The sequence below is a fragment of the Plectropomus leopardus genome, chromosome 15 (genome assembly GCF_026936395.1).
Source record: "Plectropomus leopardus strain MGB_pleo_1.0 chromosome 15, ASM2693639v1, whole genome shotgun sequence".
In the NCBI taxonomy this organism is placed as follows: Eukaryota; Metazoa; Chordata; class Actinopteri; order Perciformes; family Serranidae; genus Plectropomus; species Plectropomus leopardus.
The window spans coordinates 27,556,408-27,577,862 of NC_142190.1; the positions used below are offsets into that span (position 1 = coordinate 27,556,408).

Genomic DNA, 21,455 nt, shown 5'->3' on the forward strand with positions numbered 1-21,455 from the left:
ACAGCTCTGTCAAAAAAATTTTCCGCTTCAAAAGAGGAGCAACCATTACATGGCTGTGCGGGGAGATAATTTAGTGATGCACATAAAATTAAGTGCATATCCACTGAACATTGCTCATTATTGCACTTGAATTCCTACAATGCCAGGCGTCTGTGAGGATCCTGGATGCCTCCCAACCTTTCATTCACTTCCAAGGTATAAACACAGCTTGATTATTTAGGCTGATGTACTATATAAATACCTGCCATTTACATCTATAGCTAACCTACCTGTAATTGGCAATTAAACATGCCAGCATCTCAGACTAGCTCTTAATTACTGTTAATAAATGCTGAGGGGCCCTGAGGTATCCTCTCACTGCTGGAGGATGGGGGTGGTGAGTCTGCTGCAGCACCACATCGCTGCATGAATATGCATGGCAGCCAGGTAGGTATTCTTCAGCTCTGCTTTTCAAGCTGACACGTACAGAGGTGGCAGCAGACCACCTCTTGAACTATCTTCATTACAACCTCCATGGCGGCCGGAGCGTTGTTGCCATGCTGCAGCCTCGCAAGCTGCATTCCTGCACACTGTGGCTTGTTTGTGTTTGCCAGGAGCTGTCACATTCAGCCTGTTAGCACTGGCCCATGGGAAATTTACACAGAGCCACTGGTATGAGATGAGGCCATCAAATGAGCAGGTGACATGCTGCACACATATTTGGTAAACTTTGGGTTTCGATGTTTGTATGCTGCAAGGTGAAAAGTTGGAGTGCTTTTTGATTAAATTTCAAGCAGTATAAACATAAGACACGTAAAATAAAAACTATAGAAAACATTTTAAAAAGTAAAAGGTCACATTAATCAGGCAATTGCACTATACACTCTCAAAATAAACTATGGGCTCTATTTTAGGATTGGCGCAAGGCGCAGCGCAAGTAAATAACAATTGTACCTGAGCCCATCTGTGCGCCACTGGGCGTGTCGCTACTAAAATGGGGTGTGGTCATGCACACTTGCTATTTTGAAACAGAAAGTGAATAATATGCCATTGCATGCGGCTTGCATGCGGCTCGGATGTTTGTGTAAGTCAGGTGGAACATCACAATACAGCCCTCAAAGTCGGAGCATTCTTTGTGGCATGTTAACATTGATATGTATCATGGATGTCTCTCAGACATAAATGAGGGCACATTACAGGATGCAGGAAGGCGTGAGGCTTACCTGCGCGTGCCGATGCCAGTTAACTTAAATATGCCAGCAGCAACACGTACACTGAGAGATCAGCTGGCTCCTCTCGTTACTGCTTAATTTTTATGCTAAGCGCCGAGCTTTGTTTATTCCTCCTCCTCACATCATTGTGCATTTTTTCTGCATTGTAAGGCCATTCTGGAAGTTCCAAAAAATGACGTAACCTTCACCGCCACGTCCTCTCATGCCTGCTTTACTTCTGCTGCTTGTGGTGGATACCTGCTGCCGCTCCCATCCCCATGTTTAACTAGCAAAATGGACTTTGGCACGCCCTAAACACATTTGCGCCATGCGCTTGAGACCATGCACTATAGATCGTCTAAATAGGGCCCTATTTGTTTCAGCTTAGAAAAGCTAGTGTCTAGGCTGCCTTAAATTTTGAAGTTGACAGAATTTGAGAAAACAAGTTGAAACGTGTACAACGAAAGTATGAAAAAAAATGCAAAGCACCCAAAATAAAAATAAAAGAAAAATAAGAAAAAAATTAAAAATATAAACATTTTTTTAGGTGAAAGGTCAATTAAATTAGATAATTGCAGTAAACACTCTAATAAGAGACTGTTTGTTTCAACTGTTTGTTTTGTTTGTTTGTTTGTTTGTTTTTTAAAAAGCAAGTGTCCAGGCTCCTTAAATTTTTAAGTTGACTGAATTTGAGAAAAGTTAAAAATTCAGTCGGCTTGAAATTTTAAGGCAGCTCAGATGAAAGCCCTAAAAATGACTGAAGTGAGCTGAACAGACCGAATTCTTAATCTTACTAGATAATAGAGATGCTAATTAAATTTTCCTTTGGGGACATAATTTGCAGCTGAAAAAAGGCAATAAATTGCAATATATCACAATATGTTTTATCGCAATACTCATCATATATTGCAACATGTTTAATATTGGAATAATATTGTATTGCACATTATGTATTCTGAAAATATCATAATGTATTGTATTGTATCGTATCATATTGTATCGCCTGCTATATTGACCTTATAGTGATAATTCCTCCTAAGATTAAAGACATCATACATAGATAACCATAAGTGTCACATTTTTGTTGTCTGCTCAAATATTGCATTAAATATTTTTATTTAAAAACCGACTTTGATTCTACAGATTAATGACAGCTTCCCTTTCTCTGCTGTGAGCTGACATTTAGCTCCCGTAATGACTGCTGATTGTCTTGCAGTGTTCCACCGCAGACCTGAATCCTTGTATTTAAGGGCTGACGAGTGTTGAGCTCTCTGATCATAATGGCGCTTTTAATTAGCACTTAATTAAAAGGCAGGTGGACTGGAAAGGTCAACCGGTTAGGCCCATGAGTTAAAAACACAGACCAGCACCAGAATCAACTGTCTGATGAATGTGTCGGCTAATTACGGTGACCAGGAATGTGGACAAACTCCTGTCACAGCTAACAAAACACAGGATGTTATAAAATCACAGTGGCAGAGACATGTTTCAAGTGTACAGTAAGAAATTGCTGTAAAAATATGGCCAAATTCTAACAGTAAATTTCCAAATGCAGGAAAACACTGTAAATAGTGATTTATTTTATTATTATTTTTTTAATTTATTTATTTTTGGGTCAAAAAGACAAACAGTAAGCTGCTGTGTGATTTAAGGGTATGTATTATTTTAAATTTGCTAAACATGCTTATAGCACAGAATTACAATATAAACCTCACACTCTACTGTAGAACACTGTAGTAAATTTAATATACTGTTGATGTAAATTATAGTAGTGACACCTTAAAATAACAGTAAGATGTTGGCAACTGAAGCTTCCAGAAGTTTGTACTTTTACACAAAAATCCCAGTGTAATTTGTACATTTATACTACTCAGGCTTTAACAGAATAAATACATATACACCCATATTTTCCAATTTTAGTTGTTTGTTTTTTGTGCTCCAGGTCTAAAACTATTTTTTTTTAAAAAAGAAGCATTTTTGTGCAGTATTTTTATGTAGATACATCACAGTATGTGTGTTTAAAATGTTGCATGCACATACCTTACGACTGGTCTTCACACTGGTCTGTCAAAGAGAGAAAAATATCAAAAGCAGCTTCTGCAAAAGTTAAAAAAAAACCCCAAACCATACTGTCAGTTAAATTATCATTCTACTCGTTACACAAACACAATGACTGCGGCTTGAACTAAACTTCCACCACCTCGGCTCCGAAAAACAAAACAGAGCTGGGAACAGTATTGATCTCAGTCAGAATTATAGATCACCTTGTCTGAATGAGTGATGAAGCTGTCGGACTGTTGGTCTCACCTGACAAGCACCCGTATTAAAAAATCCTGATCCCTGAATTTCAATGCAGCAGTAAAATTATGTTTAACAATCTCAGTCTATCACAGCAAACATTTACAAAAAGATGTTTCCATGTGATGGAAAATACTCATTAAATAATGATTAGTCTACTTGGCTATATCTGTGGTTGCCAGCAGGGTTGCAACTGTATGAGATTCTCATGGCCGTTTTTAGGAATTATTGCAGTTTCAGGGTATAGAAAAAATAATACTGACTACTATAATACCATACTATAATAATACCAATAATAGTAATTATTATTGTTATAATATTATCAGTCACAATGACCCTTAAAGGAACAAAAATAGATAAAAATAAATAAAAATATTGTTACTGTAAGTGAAACTTAAAATCATTTTTGGAGGACTGAAATCAATGTAACTAAAATAATGGTGAGATTCCCTATCCCGTTGCATATTTTTTCAATATCATAGATAAGCAATGGTATGATAACTGCTAAATCTCAGACCACAGTATACCTTGAAACTCTTTTGCAGCCCTAGTTGCCAGTACAAGAGATACAGCGCATTTTAGAGTTAATTTAGTAAAAATGGAACAATCCAGTCAGAAAGTTGAAGTCAGAGTCCTGCAGTCAGGAGAGGTTGGCCTATTATCAGCACAATGTGCTTAAACGTACCTGAAGTTTGTTTAAGATGGAGCTTTTAATTTTTATTTAATGCTGGAAAGTTTAATAAAGGATAAGAAATCATGTTACACTCCAACACACCAAAGTCAAATGAAAAAGTGTCAGTGAACTATGAGGGAAAAAAACAAACTACAAAGGAAAAAAGCAGAAAGCAAAAAAATCATTCATTGATCGTAAGCAAAGTAAAATGTTCAATTAATCGTGATATATATATTAGGTATGAGGTTCAGACCTTTCAGGCCATTCAGAGCAAGACTGAAATTAAGTGGCAGTTTACCCACAAGAAAGAAATCGCAGATTCACTGGAAAACAATTTAGCATTTGAGAGGACTCTCCTTCAAAACCTGAAGCAAAAGGTAAGTAGGATTAAGGAAGCTCTGGGGAATGAAAATGAGGAGGCTAAGAGGAACCTTGAAAGATCCCAGGCCTCCCATCGATCCCAGCTGGAAGCGCAGAGAGCTGAGACCAAAAAGGTTGCTGAAGCCTTAAAAATGGCGCAGGATCAACTTCAGATTGACCGCCTCTCCTTCCAGCAGGAGACAGAAAAGACCAGAGCCTCCTCTCAGATTCAAGTGGACAGAGCAGAAGAAGAGAAGATCTAACTGACGGCTGCTCTGAAAGAGGCTGAGCAGGAGCCGCACAGCAGACCGCTCCAGCACAGGACAAGTCTGCTCTCACTGCACAGATGGAAAAACTGCAGGAAACCCATTTTGCTGAGCTGCAGACACAAGAGAATAACCACAACAACCTTGTGTCTGCTCTGAAGGCAAAATTTGGAGACCAGCTGCAGAGTGACTACTTCCAATGGCAGCAGGAGTAAATGTCCCTGCTGCGGGAGAGAATGTCCCTGCTGCAGGAGACAGACAAAACAAAAGACACCTTTGAAGCCCAACTCAAGGACAAGGAACATGACACCGGCGCAGTTGCTCTGAAGACATTAGAAGCCAAGCTGCAAAGTCACCGTAACATATGGCAGCAAGAGAAGTCCTCCCACACTTCACAGCTGGACAAAATGCGAGAGACCTATTTTGTCCAGCTGCAGTTGATTAAGTGTGACAACAAGAACCTCGTGTCTGCTCTGAAGACTCATGTATGAAGAACAGCTGCAAAGCGAACGATTTCAGTGGCATCAGGAGAGGACCTCCTTGCTGAACGAGACACAGAGAGCCAAAGCTGCCTGTAAGGCTCAGCTGGGAGACCACGAGCGGGGGAACACCCTCACGGCCGCTCTGACCAAAGCAGAGCAAGAGTTGCTGCTGTGGCAGGAGGAGAAGAAATCCCTCCTCTAGGCCACCAACAGCCTGAAAGAGACTCTGCAGGAGAAGGAGCAGGCCGAGGGCTCCCTGATCTCCCGGCTGGAAGAAGTGTACATTAGTGTACATTAGTTTATCTTTACTTGTGAGGATTACTCTCAACTCCCAGAATGTGACTCTTTGGGGATTAAGACTTGACTTTACACTCAGAAAGTGACTTTCTGGTGTGAAAAACCGTCCTCACAGTTAAGAAATTACTAATGTACACACCAAGCCGTCCAAGGAAAGGGGATCTCTATTTAAATTGCCTTTCCTGAGGTTTCTTCCCATGTCTGTTAGCTTGTTCTGATGGCCATTGGGAGTTTTTCCTCGTTTTCTTAGAGAGCGCAGGCTGGGCACCTGTTGATGATCTGGGTCTATCAGGCCCAGCAAAACACCTTCAGCAACAGAAGTCTTTTTATTTCTTTATAATTTTTCTTTTTCCTCTTTAAAATTTAAAAAAAAAAACCCCAAAATAAATTACATCATATTTGTTTGTCTGTTGTTGAAAAGCTGCACTACAGTCATATGTTATATTGAATGCTTTGTTTGATGAATAATCAGGGTATGTTTTTGGTCAAATATTGCTATTCTGTCTAGGGTTATATGTTGGTTATCAAAGGAAAATTAATATCTTTAAAGAAGCTAAAGAGTCTAAGGAAAGGCAGCTTTATGAACGACTTTGAACCTAGAATACAGCTGAGTGTTTGACAACCGAGTTGTATGTGCTTCCACAGTGTTTCATTATCGTGGATCAAACAGCTGATGGTCCGACAGCAGTGAGACAGATAGACGTGCCTTTTTTAGACATCTACAGACTACTTTGTGATAGTTTCAGGTTTAATCAGACTTTGGATGGAATTATTTAAAAAAAAAACCAACAGGACACATCACGCCATGTCTCATCCAGCCGCTCACGCTGAGCTCTCATTATTATTACCAGGGGCAGATGTAATGTTTTGGGGGCCTGGGGCCACAGGCTCATTATCTTATTTTCACCCTTTCTCTAACTGGGAATGTTAGCAAACTGTTGGCAGCTATAGGAGAAGTAGGCCTACTGAAATATTTTTCTTTTTTCCTGAGTAAAATGATTTATTGCACAGAAGTTTCACTGAAGATTCACAGAAACAGCCTCCAAGAACCAGCGTGATTTTAATTTTTAAGAAATGGAAAAAAGTATCAGTGTCAGGTAGCAGAAATCATTGTCAGCGGTTCATTCATCTGCTTCTCCTCAGAAAATAAATCAGATTTTTGTTTCTGGCATCTCGAATGTAATTCTCAATCAAAGGTAAAAGCAGGACTTACCACACTGTGACAAACACATCTCTGGTAAACCCTCTTATTTCATGTGTGTGTGTCTCTATCACGATAACGCTCTGAAAAGCCTGTCATGCAACAGCCTTGTTTGCTCATCTACTCATCACATCCTCAGCCATTTACACACTGAGCCTCAGCTAATATTGATACTCTCCATGTGCTGCTGCCGATGAAAAATAAAGCATTGGTGGTCGCCGGGCTTACGTTCTCCCGAGCATCTTCCAAAGTGCTGGGAGAGACCACTGAGGGGCAGCAGAATTACACGACTGCACTTGTTTGTTCACCGCTTCCACCCCAAATGCACCGTGGTGCTCAGACTCCATTAATGCTGCTGACTTATGAGTGACCTAGAAGGATCCCGGCGCCGATATGTTGAGTGTGTGTTCGAGTGAAAAGGTGAAATGAAAAGAAAAAAACTATTTGTAATAAACAGAAAATTGATACAAGAGCCTTTTCAACAATATCCAGTTATGGGATGTCAGCAGATGCTATATAGTATGGGAAGTGAATGTCTTTTTGATGTGATGGTTTGCCACATAATTACACGTAACATTGAAATGTAAAGTTAAATGTATGTTTACATTTTTTTTTTAACTATTTGCAAATATATTCCAAAAAATGCAATGAAACAGTGAAAACAAGTAATATAACAATTCAGTTTATTTTATTTATTTTCCAGACAGACACATCAATTTCTGGACCACAGTAGAGGATGGAAACCTTTCACAGACATTTTTTTGTCAATATTATTATTTGAAAATACAAATATAAAATTAGACTTTCCACATTTTGATATGTGAGAGACCCCCATCCATTATTATTATTATTATTACTAGTATTTTTTATTCTTTTTTTTGTATATTTTACAACAGGGCTTAAGCAAGCCATATGATAACCTGAAAGATGCTTTCAGATGTCAGTCAAGTCTGTCTGTCTCTCGCCATAAAAAGTCGGTTAACATAAAAAAAAGGGGCAAGTGTTAGGAATGGGCAGACAGCAGTGAAGAGAGCTCTGTGCTCAGCCTGCAGAAACATGGAAGCACAGCAGAGCCTCACACTGCCGTCCATGCAGTCTGAAGAGCTTCCAGGCTCCCCTCTAGGCCATGCAGTCTGCTCCAAACTCGACAACACGCCAGGGGTGAACTCTCGTGTTGGTGAACATAAGCTAATAATGGCTATTATGAACCTGGGTGTAGCTGTGTGAGGAATATTCTGTATACAGCTGAGGTCTCCAGTCTAATATTCAGTTCAAATGCGTGGAAATTGCAAATATATATTCATCTATACACATATATATTGCAATTGGGTATGTATATATTTTCGTAATGAGCATGGGTGAGATGGCAATGGTTTTGGACTGACGGGGAAATTCACCCTAAAACACGACAGTACAGTTGAACTTGTGCTATTTCTGTCCCCTTGGAGAGTCTGGATTTGTGAACATGAACTAAAACACTAGAAACGGTGGTGTCAACGAGAGTCACTTTGTGGTCACTGTGACAGTATCTCTCAGAGATAAGGGCACAACTGTCTGGTGTAAAACCATTAGCACCACTATGAATAAGCCTCTTTTGGGTATAAATGCTCAAGAACGTCCAATGAGCCTTCAAAGTTAATTAATCGGAAATAGAGCAGAGCCCCAAACGCTCCTCGTGTGACGTCCCAGCTTTAGGGAGACACTTGTTCATATCCATAAAACAGATTTGAATCCAAGACGACAGAAATCTCATAAGTGCGTGTGGTTTCAGGGTGGGATTTTCCCACAGCGGATGGGATAAATTGTTTGGCCATTGCCTAGCACTTGCCTCGAGATTCAAGTTTAAATGGATACGGTAGTACACTACAAATGTCAACAACTTCCAGGTTGACTTTTTTCTCTTTTTTGATTCTTTTTTTTTTCTTAAACCAAGACCCCTCCCCTCTCCCCAAATGGATAAGCTAGTCTACTAAGATGTGTAACATTCATCAGCTGTAAACTGCTGTCAGTTTGAGATAAAATGTAATTACAGCAACAGAGCCATGCTACCTTAAAGTCCAAGCTACAGGATCACAAAACGAAAAAGAAAAAAAAAATCTTGGTTTTTTTTATATTGTGAGGGAAAATGAGCCATTTCAAGTTTTCCTTTCACTCCAAACAGGCTCATAATAATCTAAGAGCCACCAGATGCTGCAACAGTGAGAAACACTAAATAATGTATCTCACACTTGTTGCAATGTGATTTGTTTCTCAGAGGAAACGGCAGCAAAATTGGAATCAACTACAGCTCCTAACGAGCCTCTTGTATCAGGTGGTTTTGAGTTTAGGTTTATTATTTGATAAAAATCTTCAGATTAACAAAAGGGACAATGTAGCAAATGAACAGGAGGAACACTTTCTTTTATCTTGTCTAATAAAACTTACCTATCACACGTACAGTTTTTATGCCTCTTTTATTTATTATTTTTCTAATGTTGAGATTTTTTTCAATGATAAAATATGCAAACCAGGCAAATATGAACATAAACACTTGGAACATTATTATAAAATCACATTTAAAATGTATTTGGATAGTTAGGGTTCAAATAAATTCTTTTTAGTTTGTCAAATTCTATTTTTTTTCAGCATTGCTCAATATGATTAACATTTTACAATAAAGTTTAATATTATTATTTGTTGTTCAACATGTGGACATTGTCTTTTGGGATAATAATTTATCTTTTCCTTTAAAAAAAAAACCCCAAAACAACACTGTTAATTATACTTGCTGGATTTATTGGAATAATTTGTCGTTTAGCGCTACTTTAAAGCTGCCATTACTCTACATACTGTATGTATGAAGAAAAAATAGACACTTATGTTATTTATTAATTTAACTGTATTCAAAAAGACTTCATGAGGTGAAATAAATGAAATAACTGCTATAAAACCTAAATTATGTTTATATGGAATTACACTCTGAAAATAACTCAGTCTGTGGTTGGACTGTGAACACAGCTTGAGGCTTTTTAATTGCTTTGTTTTTTGCTTGAAACACAGCTGCTCAAACAGGTCTGAAATTTGGACATCCTTTGACGTGATATTTTCAAAATTTGAGCATTTAAATTCAAGTTTTAATAATCTTTTCTGCTCTGATTTATCGAGGCAATGAATCACAGCTTCGGGGTGCTGGTCCAAGGACAGGAATTTAACCATTTATTAATCAGCCGCGATCCCTTAACAGCTGCTTACAATCTTTTAGTGCTAAAGTTTTTCAGTTTAATTAAGTCTTTGCAGAATTTCTCTTTTGTTTTTACAGTAAAGCCTCTGTAATATTAATATGTGTGAACAACGCTGACTAAAACAAAAACAAGTCCCCCAATTTAAGATTAAAAATTATCAAATTTGAGAAGAATAAAAGATCAAATATCTAAAAATTCAAGAGGCGTCTGGGATATTTCCCAAAGTGTACAAACATTTAAGATTTAAACAGCACTATAACCGTTATTATGACTAGTCTCGTAATCATTGGTATGTTTCTTAAAAAAATATGACACAGAATCCATGATTATAGCTTGTGTCCCTCATAAAAAATAATTAAAAAAACAAACAATAGTTTTGCATATCTAGCATTAGCATTTAAGGTAGTATGGCACACCCCTTTTAAAACATTCAAGGGTGGGGATCCAAATAATGCCTTGTGTACAATTCCATCTTACAGCAACTGTTTCTCTATTGTTCATCCATGAGAGCTTTGGTTAGCTGAAACCATGTGAGAGTGGCAAAAACCGAAAAAAAAATTAAAATAAAATAAAAATTAAAACATACAGGGAATAAATTACAATGAACCTCTATCAAAATAATTGTCTGCAAATATCAGAATAACATGATCATTTAGAGAAAGGTCTATCTTGACTGGTCCTAAATCCACTATTCACTACAAGTATTATATAATGAGTCCTATATAACATCTACGTCGTAATTACAGGAGATAGAAAAAGAGCGCGAGAGGGAGAGGGATAAATATGAGAGAAAGGAGAGGTAGAGCAAAGGGAGAACAACAAAGACCACTACACTGGTATCAAAGACAGCACTCTGTTTACAAGTTAACTGTGATTTTTCTTTACACACTAATGAGATACATGAATGATCAACAAAAGAAGTCGGATCGCTGAGGATGGGGAATGGAAAGAGAGAAAGCAATGGATGCACAGTACATTTTAATAGTATATTACAATTATTAATATATAAACCACAAAGTATCAATAAAACTCTGATTAAACTTGAAATCAGCAAAGAAGCATCTTTCTTTTTTTTATAGTTTTGTATTTTCTTTTACATTTGAACATTACAAGGGTTTTTTTTCTCTTTTACTCTTTAAATTATTACTTGATCACACCTCCATATCATTTTACTTAGAAGTATCCAGCATATTTCTTTACCTGGTTGTTTTGAAATAAAAGCAATGAGACAAGAAGTGGGTAAAAACAAATACACCTGCAGCAGGTAATCAGAAGACACACCATTCATTCCATTAATGACTTTTAAAAACCGGACTGGAGCATATTATTATTATTATTATTATTATTATTATTAAATGTTCGTCATGAGCAAAATCATCAACCACACATACTGTGTAAAACCTGGTGCAGCGAAAGAGAGTGAATAATTCAGTGTCATCTTTTAACCCTGTATAAATATCTTTAGATGAGACAAAAGAGATCCACACTGCAAATAACTACTTCCCAAGCTGTTACCTCAAAACTCTGAAGCATTTGTCTAGTCGAGAATACATTAAATCCTTCATACTATCCCAAAGCACAGGGCCGTTTTTTTTTTCTTAAAAAGCCAACATATACATGTGCAAATAGGAAAAAATGGCCTGTACTTCACTACTCACAGTGCAATGATTACTCGCTTTGTTACCTTTCAGTGTTTTCATTTATTTTGCCACTATAGAATAAATTAAACCTGCCAATGATTCCACAATAGAACTCACAAAGGCTGAGGTATGGTATCAAAATGTTTACTTTCCTAATTCATTCATAAAAGAAACTGATTCAGAGAACAAACATTACGTAAGAGGCTCTAGCACAGAGCCCTGATGTGTTCCGAAAATAAAAATCAGGAACAAGCAGGATGAAACAAATAATAACATACAACTAACAAGTTCCTCTCAAGAGTATAAAAGTGTCAGGATGCACAGAGCCTGGTTCAAGTTCTGATCTTCACATCTAAGTACAGTGTGCTTTGGATTAAATCTCTTTTTTTTACTCTTTCTCTCATTGAAATGATATCTTAACAGTTAGACAAAAGATACCAATCAGGCTCTTTTTTTTATTTCTTTAAAACTGTGTTGACTTAACTTTGTAAATTTTGCTGGTATGACACTTGTAAAATTATTCAGCTTCAGTATTTACAGAGCAAGTGTGTTCTGTTTGTCTCTGGGGTCGTTTATACCGTCTTCCAGCAGAAAAAAGTAGAATAATAACTGTTTACAGCTTTTTCTTCTATTCACACGCTATAACATGTTTCTTTTTGACACACCATCACAAAAATATGCTATTCTCTCACTGAGTTGGTTATATGCAGTGACTGGAATAATATGTACAGCTACATTTCTTTTTCTCAAGTTTGAATTCACAATGTAGTTATATGAAATTTGTTATAGCATATATATATATTTCTAAACAACAAAAACAACACTTATAAAAAAGGACCATAAAAATATTGGAGTCCTCTTTGTATTGCCCAAAAATAGGTAATTATGGTTAACAATGAGACATCACAAGAAATAAAACAGCTACTAAGATTTATTACTTAGATACCCTCTTTAAATTTTTCCTTAAAATTAATTTTTTTTCTCCTGGTCTCTCCACACTGAGCTTCTTCTTTTGTTTTTTTTCGAGGAAAGACTGAATGAAACATCCAATCATTTCTCCTTTACACTACAAAGATGAAGACATGACTTCTTGGCTATGACCCCCGTACTTCAAACAAATGAACAAAAAAAAAAAAAAAAAAATCCATTTACACAAATATCCTAGAAATGAAATGACACAAAATTAACGTTCAAACTAAAATGACACTCTAAAAACTAATAAAAAACAAAAGCTAACAGAGGAAGGAGATTGGTGAATGAAATTGACGTGAAACATCATACCAAACCAGGTTGTAAAGTTATAGGAGGTTTGGATTATAGTACAGCAGTTGTTATTTTTCTGAGATGACTAACATTTTTCTTTTCTTCTTCATGTGGTTCCGACTTTCATTCTTTTTGCCTTGGTGACGCTGTAGTGCTTGAAGTTGGATAGCATCACCTACACACAAAGCCAATTAGAAACTTCGTCCTGTCTTTCCTGGGCCACCAGATATACTCTGCTGGGTGATAAAGAAAAAAAAAGGCAAGACAACGCCTTAGAAAACATTCACATCATCTTTATAAATACTGACCATCAATACTGTAGGACAGTACAGTGAAATTTAAAGGGGAACACTGCCTAGATTGAGAACTTAAATATTTTATTTCCATGGCCTAGGAAAGTTTAATTGCTATTTGTGAACAAGAGCTACTCTCCCTAAAAGCCAGAAACCAGAGAAGTAAATCTCAAATTTGTGATTTCATCAAGTATAAAATCTGGAGCTACTCCTAAGACAATGCCAGGCTGTCTTTTTTTAGAGCCATTTGTTTTCTTTCTTTTTTTTGTAAAACAATGAACTTCATAGACCAAATCACAATGTTGATTTACAATAACTTCCAATAAGAAAAGCCTTGTGTAAAGTCCATTAAAATCAAACAACCTTAAGCAACAACTGCTTTAGCTGATTAGTATTTAGCCACCTAAAAAAAGCCAATCTAAGAATATCTACATCAGTTTAAGTATATACTATATTAAGTATAAATCATTTTTTTCAAAGTAGGAAATGTACATTACATTACATTGTATTATTACATTCCTATTGTCCTACTACCTTCTACTGTAGTGTTCTCAGTTCTTAAACAGAAAATGTTCCCATACACTCAGAACATCCCCCTCTGCACTTTCAGTGTCATCAACAATGTCTTCTAACAATCACGTGAAGCAGCTTCAGACTTTATACTTGATAACATCACAAATCAGAATTTTAGCACTCTAGTTTTTAGATTTGGGAATGAGTTGTTCATGTTTACTGATATTTTTGGACTTTTTCAGACCATAAGAATAACATGCATGAATATTTTAAAAAAATATGTGTAGTTCCCCTTTAATGACACAAATCTGTGGTCATTAATACAACTTCCAAATCAAATACTTTATGAGGCACAAAAGCATGTAACAAATGTGACAGCAATTACCATATAAAGTAGCAGGTCAAAACTTGCTGCAGGCATAACACAAGTACACATAATTACAGTACAAATACTTTATGCATGTATGTTCACATTTTAAAAAGTCTACTTGTGAACTTAGCAATTGTGTTCACATATGTGACACTACTGCTGAGACTTGTAATGCTTAGCTGGTTTGATTGCTTAACAGGAAATAACCCATTAAACAATCATCTAAACACACATGTTCACACAGGAGTGTAGGTTTTGTTAAATCATTGTGGAGGACACATGTGAAACAGGGGTCTGGGGTCCTCCAAAGTATATTTGGAATATTATACACTAAATTTTCTGCATTCTGGTGTGTTTTATGCATCAATTCCTGCCTTCTTGGCACCAATTGTGTTGGAAATGTCATGTTAAAATAAAAAAGATCAAATGTACATATTCTATGTATTGAGGGGGGCATGTTCTGTGCATGCCCTCCAAAATCTACACCTCTTTGTGCACAAATGAGTTCAACACACACCGCACATCACATCTACATAACACACTAGCTGGAAGCAGACGACAAGCTCAAGACACTTGAATGGGTTTGTATAGATGATCATGGTTCTATTATAAATGTGAGGCATGTTAGCAATCAAGATGAATCACAGTGACAAAATCAACATGATGAAACTGAAATACTTGATTCCTTACAGACATTTACTGCCTATCATATTTAATAATTCAAGGCCATTAGCTTGTTAGTAAAAAGTTTTGTATTTGTCTTAGTCATAGCGGTGAAGAAATGTAATAAGAGTTCTGTCCTTAGAAAATATGTATTGAACATTTTAAAGAATGGAAACATTTCAAAACGTTAATGAGAAAAAAATAAAATATAAACAGCAGAACTGGTAGTACGTGTGTGTGTGTGTGACGGAAGTATAAACTCTCCCTTGGCAAGCCACACAAACAAACTGATCATGATTGAATTTGTTTAAATCGATGATAATCTTTCACACAGCCCGCCTCGCCAACAGAGGCCCTCTGATTTATGAAGACATAAACCTTCCGTCACACTTGCAGTTTACTACCAGCTCTGTCATTTGGAGGGAGGTGAATAAACAAAGAATGACGTGATGAACATGTATTAAAGAGAGAAATGCACAGTAAATAAAATGCAATACCTCTGATGAGATGGCAACCGGCCACCTGTTCAATGGTATCCATTTGTAAAAGCTGTCGCAATCAACGGGCCCTAAAAGTGTACAGTTAGTGCTTTTGTCAGTATGCATTTCAAGGGGAGAAAAAAGTGAGTATCACATCATGAATGTGAACGTTTTGATTCAGTTTGATCATGTTCAGCAGCAGAGCAGGAGACTACCGTCATACACATTATACAAGTTCATTGTATGTTCTTGTAATGGAGAAACACAGTACAAAATTACTGCAGGAAGCAGGACTCATTTCATGGTAAAAAATGTTAAAAAGAGTTAGAAATGCTATGTGAAGTCAATATAGTGTTAAATCATCCAAGATATATTAAAGTTTGTGTCATTTTCTATGCTAACATGATTCCCGGGTTACATAACAAAAAATATACAACTCAGATTACCGCTGTTTCATGCCCAGTCAAGTTGCATTTAAAGTTTAAAGTTAAAGGTTAAATTTAAAGGTTTTTAAAGTTTATATCAAAGTTCATATCTATGACAACATGGATGCTTCACACACATCTTGCCCCCAGCAGCACAGAAGATCTATACAATCAGCACAGTTTCAAGGTGGTCACCCGAGATTAGTGTCACCATTTCTGTATCTGACCAAATGTCCTTCTGTCTGTATAAGATATAATGTTGAGTAATGGCCACAAAAGTGTTTTTGCAGAACATTCAATGTCACAGTGACCTTTTGTACATACAATTTCATCAAATCATCAGTTTATCATTTAAGACATTTGTGAGAAAATTTTGATTGATGATTTTTATGATTAGCCTGCGAATTCTTGTAGTATGGCCAAAACACTTTCACCTTGACCTTTGACCATCATATTCTAATCAATTCAAGTGGATGTTTGTGCCAATTTGAGGAAACTTCATAGACACCTTGACTTTTGACCTATGACCACCAAAGTCCAATCTTTTCCTCAATTATTTCATGTGGATGTTCTTTCCAAAGTTTAGGAAATTTCCTCAAGGGGTTTGATAACATATTCAGGAAAAAGGCCACAGCTATCATCAACGCACAGGCATAAAAATGTGTAAAGGAGAAAATAAAATGCACTTCCTATTATTGCTAACATACACAGCAGATTTAATCCAAAACGATGTGGAGAATAGGATCACAAACACTCCTCAGTAAGATCAGTGTTTTTGCGTATTGAATGGTCTTCATTATGTAGCTCACTTATCAGGATACTGTGAATTTTGCTGCTGACAGGTCTGCACAAATCCTCGGATTGAAAAGAGAAGCACTTTCACCAGCCATTATCTGTCTTTATCACTTCAATCAACTAATTGCACTCTAATTGTCTTGCATAAAAAACCCAGTTAAGTTCATTACTGCTTCTTCACAGTTGCTGTTTTGATATTGGCTAAAGGGATTAATAAACTCACTGGAGCGTGAGCGACAAATCAGTGACTCTGAAGTCATCCATGAGGTTGTGACACATGATGATCTTACATGTATTCAGCTCAACAGCATCCTCAGTAAAAAAAGAAAAAAGAATTATAAAGCACATTTTAGTTCTGAATCATTTCCCATTTTAATGTTCTGAATAGAGAGATCATCTAGCCGAGAGCAGAGAGTCACAGGGCCGCGGCATCACCTCTCTGCTTTATTGCACTCTGTTTGATTCACTGGGTAATTCTGAAGTGGTGATTTAGTGCGTGGTATCACAGGCACAATTTGACATTCTGCGAGGGATTCACAAAAAACTGCCCTTTTTTATATGAGTAAAATGCTGTATATTCTCCTCTGATCTCTTTTCTAAATCTGCTTTTTAAAACTATGAACTTTTCTTTTCATAGTATTTGTTGCATTTAAAGACATCTTCTAACTCAGCACGGTTGCAAACTGTTGCAACAAATGGAAAATAATGGAAACAAATCGGCTCATTTCCATCTGTAAACTATCTGCTGCTAAATCTGCTTTGAAAATGAGCCAGCCCGGTCTTTCATAACAAATATTTTGCTTCCCGCACTGAGACCAACAGATTATTGCAGATAGCCAGTGGACCTAAAACAATTAATAAAAGAGGCTTTGCTTAGGAAGCAAAAAGCCAATAAAATGTTTTTTTTTCTGTTAAGCTATGTTTTTGTTTGGATATCATAAATCAATTACACATACTTGGGAAAATTAAAATAAGCTATTTTATCTTTTCTTGAGCTATTTGCACATTTGCTCCCAGTGATACAATCCCATACTGACGGTACTGCAGCTATGAAGGTCTCACATACGCTTCATCCTTTCTAAGCCGTTAGTCCACGAGATTTATCAGTTTGTGCAGTGCACTGAATCAATGGGACTATTTCTGTGGTAAAACCATAAAGAAAGTCACAATTTAGCATAAAAATACTACCATAAATAGCAACTTAAAATATACTATAATAAGAATTTCACAAGCTGAATCTTTCATGTACTTTCTGGATACTGAAGATGAAATTCTAAATAATGATGTGGACTATAAAGTTTGGAACGAGTGTCTTCACCCTGTAGTCTTGCAGCGCTTGCTCGCAGCACTAATGGGCTTGTTGTTATTCCACCTCAGTTAAGCCACGCATTAATTAGCTTCTTCAGAAAGCAGGTGTTATTTTCATAAACTATACTGTGTCACTCAGTTCAGTCAAGTAAAACAGTGCAAACATGCCCCCAACAAGACTGCTGGTGAGTCGCAGAGCTTGGCCCCGCTGCACCTTGCTAGGGGCCATAAAATTCACACGGTAAAAATTTCAGATTAATTATTCAGTGAGGTGTAGGGTAGACCAGCACACCAGCAGAGTAAACAGATCGCTTATTGAGTCTTCTTTTTGAGAGTTTGAACCTTGTTCCTTTGTTGACAAAAAGATCTTAAATATAAGAGCTGCTGGGTAGGTTATTTAATATGACTGTATTTAGAGGCTAACATACAGTAGGCAGTGCTTGCCTGTGCTTAGACAGCTAACTTTGCAATACTGCAACATTTCTAACAATAATAGAGTATACTGCACTTAAGTCACACTTGCCAACTTCAAGACCACATAAAAAAGGGAGAATATCAAGACTAAAGCAGGAGGTCTGGAGGTCTTTCCCCAGAAAAAATATAAAATTCAGAGACTCTGTTTCTTGCATTCTGGTGACTTTTAAAGAATGAAATGTTTTTGGTTCATGACACTTGTACTCACAGGGACCCACAGTTGGCTTTCCTCCCTGGCCCATTCACCCCTGGGTCCTGGATGCATAAGTAAGGCAGGACAGGAGGCTCATGATCTCTAAAAGACAGTTGAGTTCCCCCCAATCCCTGCTAGACCGTCCCGTTGGACTTACACATATGTAATGCTGCCAGCGCGGAGACTCTTTTCCTCAAAAATAGCTAGCACCAGCTCCAAAAGTCCTTAGAAATCGTTGCGCATTAATGGAAGCATTAAAGACTCACTGAATTAGATTCAACACAAAAATTCTTGACATAACATTGACATGGTAGGAGAGCTTTGGCGCTTATTCTACAGTGCAATTCTTTCGTGCATTTCCAATACAGAAAGCAAGAGCTTCACCTTAACCATAGAAACTTGCTATAACTGAACTCCCACGGCGAGCAGCGTCTTCTCTCCTCCTGCTTGTCACACACCTACTGCACGGTACAAGAGGAGAAAGAAAGAGACCCCACGCTGATAGTGAAAGAGCCATGGACTGCAATTTCTCTGAGCAGCATGCATGGTTATAAAATACTATATACACCTCTCTTTTTCCCTGATAGTGTGTATAAGTCAGTCAATCAATTTGTCACTTTTTAGAAATACAGTTGCCGAGAGTGTCGGAAAAGTCGCTACATATAGCGACAAAGTCGCCAAGTTGGCAACACTGGCCCGTCAGGCACCCCACTCTGGACCCCTGAGAAGAAGGGGAAGAGGGGAAAGCATGAATGTACACTTTCAGACTTTTGGGGTCATGGGGCTTATACATGCAATACAGTGCAAGCACCAAGTTGTGATAATGAAAAGGAAAAAATATGTCAACATTTGTCAGAAATCAGAATAAATACAGGAGAATTGTGATCTTGAGAGGAAACTGGGAGAGTGTGATGAAAAACAGGAGGGTTGGCAAGTATGACTTAAGTCATGTCAGTGGCACTGAGCTAGAATTAATGATATAAAAACATGTCTTCATAGTTGAAGTTATAATTATTGACAAATACTGTACATCAGTAAACACACCATAATGTTTCTATTGCTTTGTAAAACTATATTATGATGTCTTAAATGTTTATATGCTGCTAATAACTTCTTAATAATGTAGTTTATTGTTTCAGCTTGGTTGAAGTTACTCCTCAGTAACGTTTTTATTTGTTCTAAGATGATCTCTCCAAGGCTTGAGGTTATCATAAAAGAAGAACCTTTTTTATAAATTACACTCCCCAATTTTTATTAAACGGCACTGTCTTGTCAGGCTATGCCTTCACTGTCACTGGGACCTTTCCAAGCATTTTTGTAGTGACTTTGTTTTGATAACAGTGAAAGCAAAAAGCAGAATTAATAACAAGTTGCTGCACATCAACTAAACTGACACGCAGGACGAGACAGAGTACATTCACACAGTCAGACTGTGAACATCTCTTTGTTACTGTCACCTCTACTAGCCCTGTTATGAGTTGACATGGCAATTGGCATCTAACTGATCAGCTAGAGGAAAAAATGCAGCAGCACCTGGCTGTGCAGCTACACCTGGACAAGGACACCAGGAGAGGCAAAACCTGCTTGGAAGCGTTGTCCCCGTGACGGCACAAACTCAAGCTCTGGGACAGATGGGCTTCTAAAAATAAAGGGAATTTGTTCTGGGAAGGTGACACAGAGTCTGGAGTGAGGTGATTTGAGCAACAGCTAAGGGGAATAAACATTTGCATTTGACACAGATAACTTTGAGAGCTAAGGCGGGGTTTACCCTGATGTACAAAATGCTTATGGGACCTCTGAACCTCAATGACAGAGGGTACCTCCTTGCAGAGAAATAATCCAAACTCTTGGACTGTACTGAATGGCTGCTTTGCACTGAAAGGGTTACTTCAGTATTTTTCAACATGGACCCCATTTTTACAAGTTTTTGTGTTCAAGTGACTAATAGGAACAACATTTTTTTTAAAACTGGTCAAGTATTGAGCGAGACCACTGTAGCCGGCAGCCCTTCAAGAGGCTGCAATGTAACCACTCGGGGCATTTGTGGACTGTTGATTTTCGTACACTAAAAGTGTGTGTTTTTGCTACTGTCTGGCTCAGACTGTTATTATAAGTGTCTGAAAACATAATGGAAATGGTCCATCCCCTGACAGAGTATTTTGTTAAAGACTAAAATACTCTTTGATTAATCAGAAACAGCTAAAAAGAATAAAAATCACAATTTCCAAATAAATAAGACTCTATTGTTTATTTCCACCGACAGGAGTTGGATGAGCCAAAATTATTTCATGAGTTTAATTTTGTTTTATGTCCACTTTAAATGAAGTATGTTTAATGATGATAAACTATTTTTCATCTTAATGGAGTCTGGTGGGTTTGGTGATGGTGATTTTGGGGCTGTTTCTGGAAAAACAAAAAGGATCTTTACTGTAATGTAGGGATGCTTTCCATATGGGGGCTGCTGTGGCTCAGGTGGAAGAGCAGGTCATCCTCTAATTGGAAGGCTGGTGGTTCGATCTTCACCTCCTCCACTCAACAAGTCAAAGTATCCTTGGGCATTATACTGAACCCCAAATTCCTCCTAATGGCTGTTCAATTGGTGTGTGCATTAGCATGAATAGTTAAAAGCTGAGTAGCAGGTGGTACCTTGTGCGTTAACCTTGGCCACCAGTATATAAATGTGTGTGCGAATGGGCGAATGTGGCTCGTAGTGTGAAGAGCACTTTGAGTGGTAAATGACTATAAAAGCACTATACAAGTGCAGGTCTATTTCCAGATCTATAAGATGTCAGACACTAAGAATAACAATCTGAGCCTGTCAGTGGCAAAAACAAGCACTTTTAGTGGACATATATTGACATGTATTAATGCCCCAAGTCATTACATTGCAGTCTTTTTCGCATCTGCTGGCTGCAGCACTCTCGCTCAATACTGGACCAATATCAAAAATTGCTATTTTGCCATTAGTCACTTAGACAAAAACACATGGGAAAATAGAGTCCAGGGTAAAAATTGCAAAGTTACCCTTAATCTGGATTGGGAACATTTGCT

At 37.4% G+C, this 21,455-nt stretch overlaps 1 protein-coding gene across 11 annotated transcripts in view; it reads right to left on the reverse strand.

The window, feature by feature from the left end:
• Positions 1-7,433: 7,433 nt before the first annotated feature.
• The window catches only part of LOC121952124 (RNA-binding protein Musashi homolog 2), a 338,550-nt gene continuing 324,528 nt past the window's right edge, over positions 7,434-21,455 (reverse strand). For 5 of the 11 annotated variants that reach the window (XM_088088718.1, XM_088088717.1, XM_088088720.1 and 2 more), the window contains one exon: positions 7,434-13,127. In XM_088088718.1, the coding sequence (XP_087944844.1) occupies positions 13,083-13,127 (45 nt within the window). In that variant the 3' untranslated portion in view covers positions 7,434-13,082. Of the gene's footprint in view, positions 13,128-15,227; positions 15,299-21,455 lie in introns of all 11 variants that reach the window. The other 6 variants (XM_042498626.2, XM_042498622.2, XM_042498631.2 and 3 more) reach the window with 3 other exon arrangements.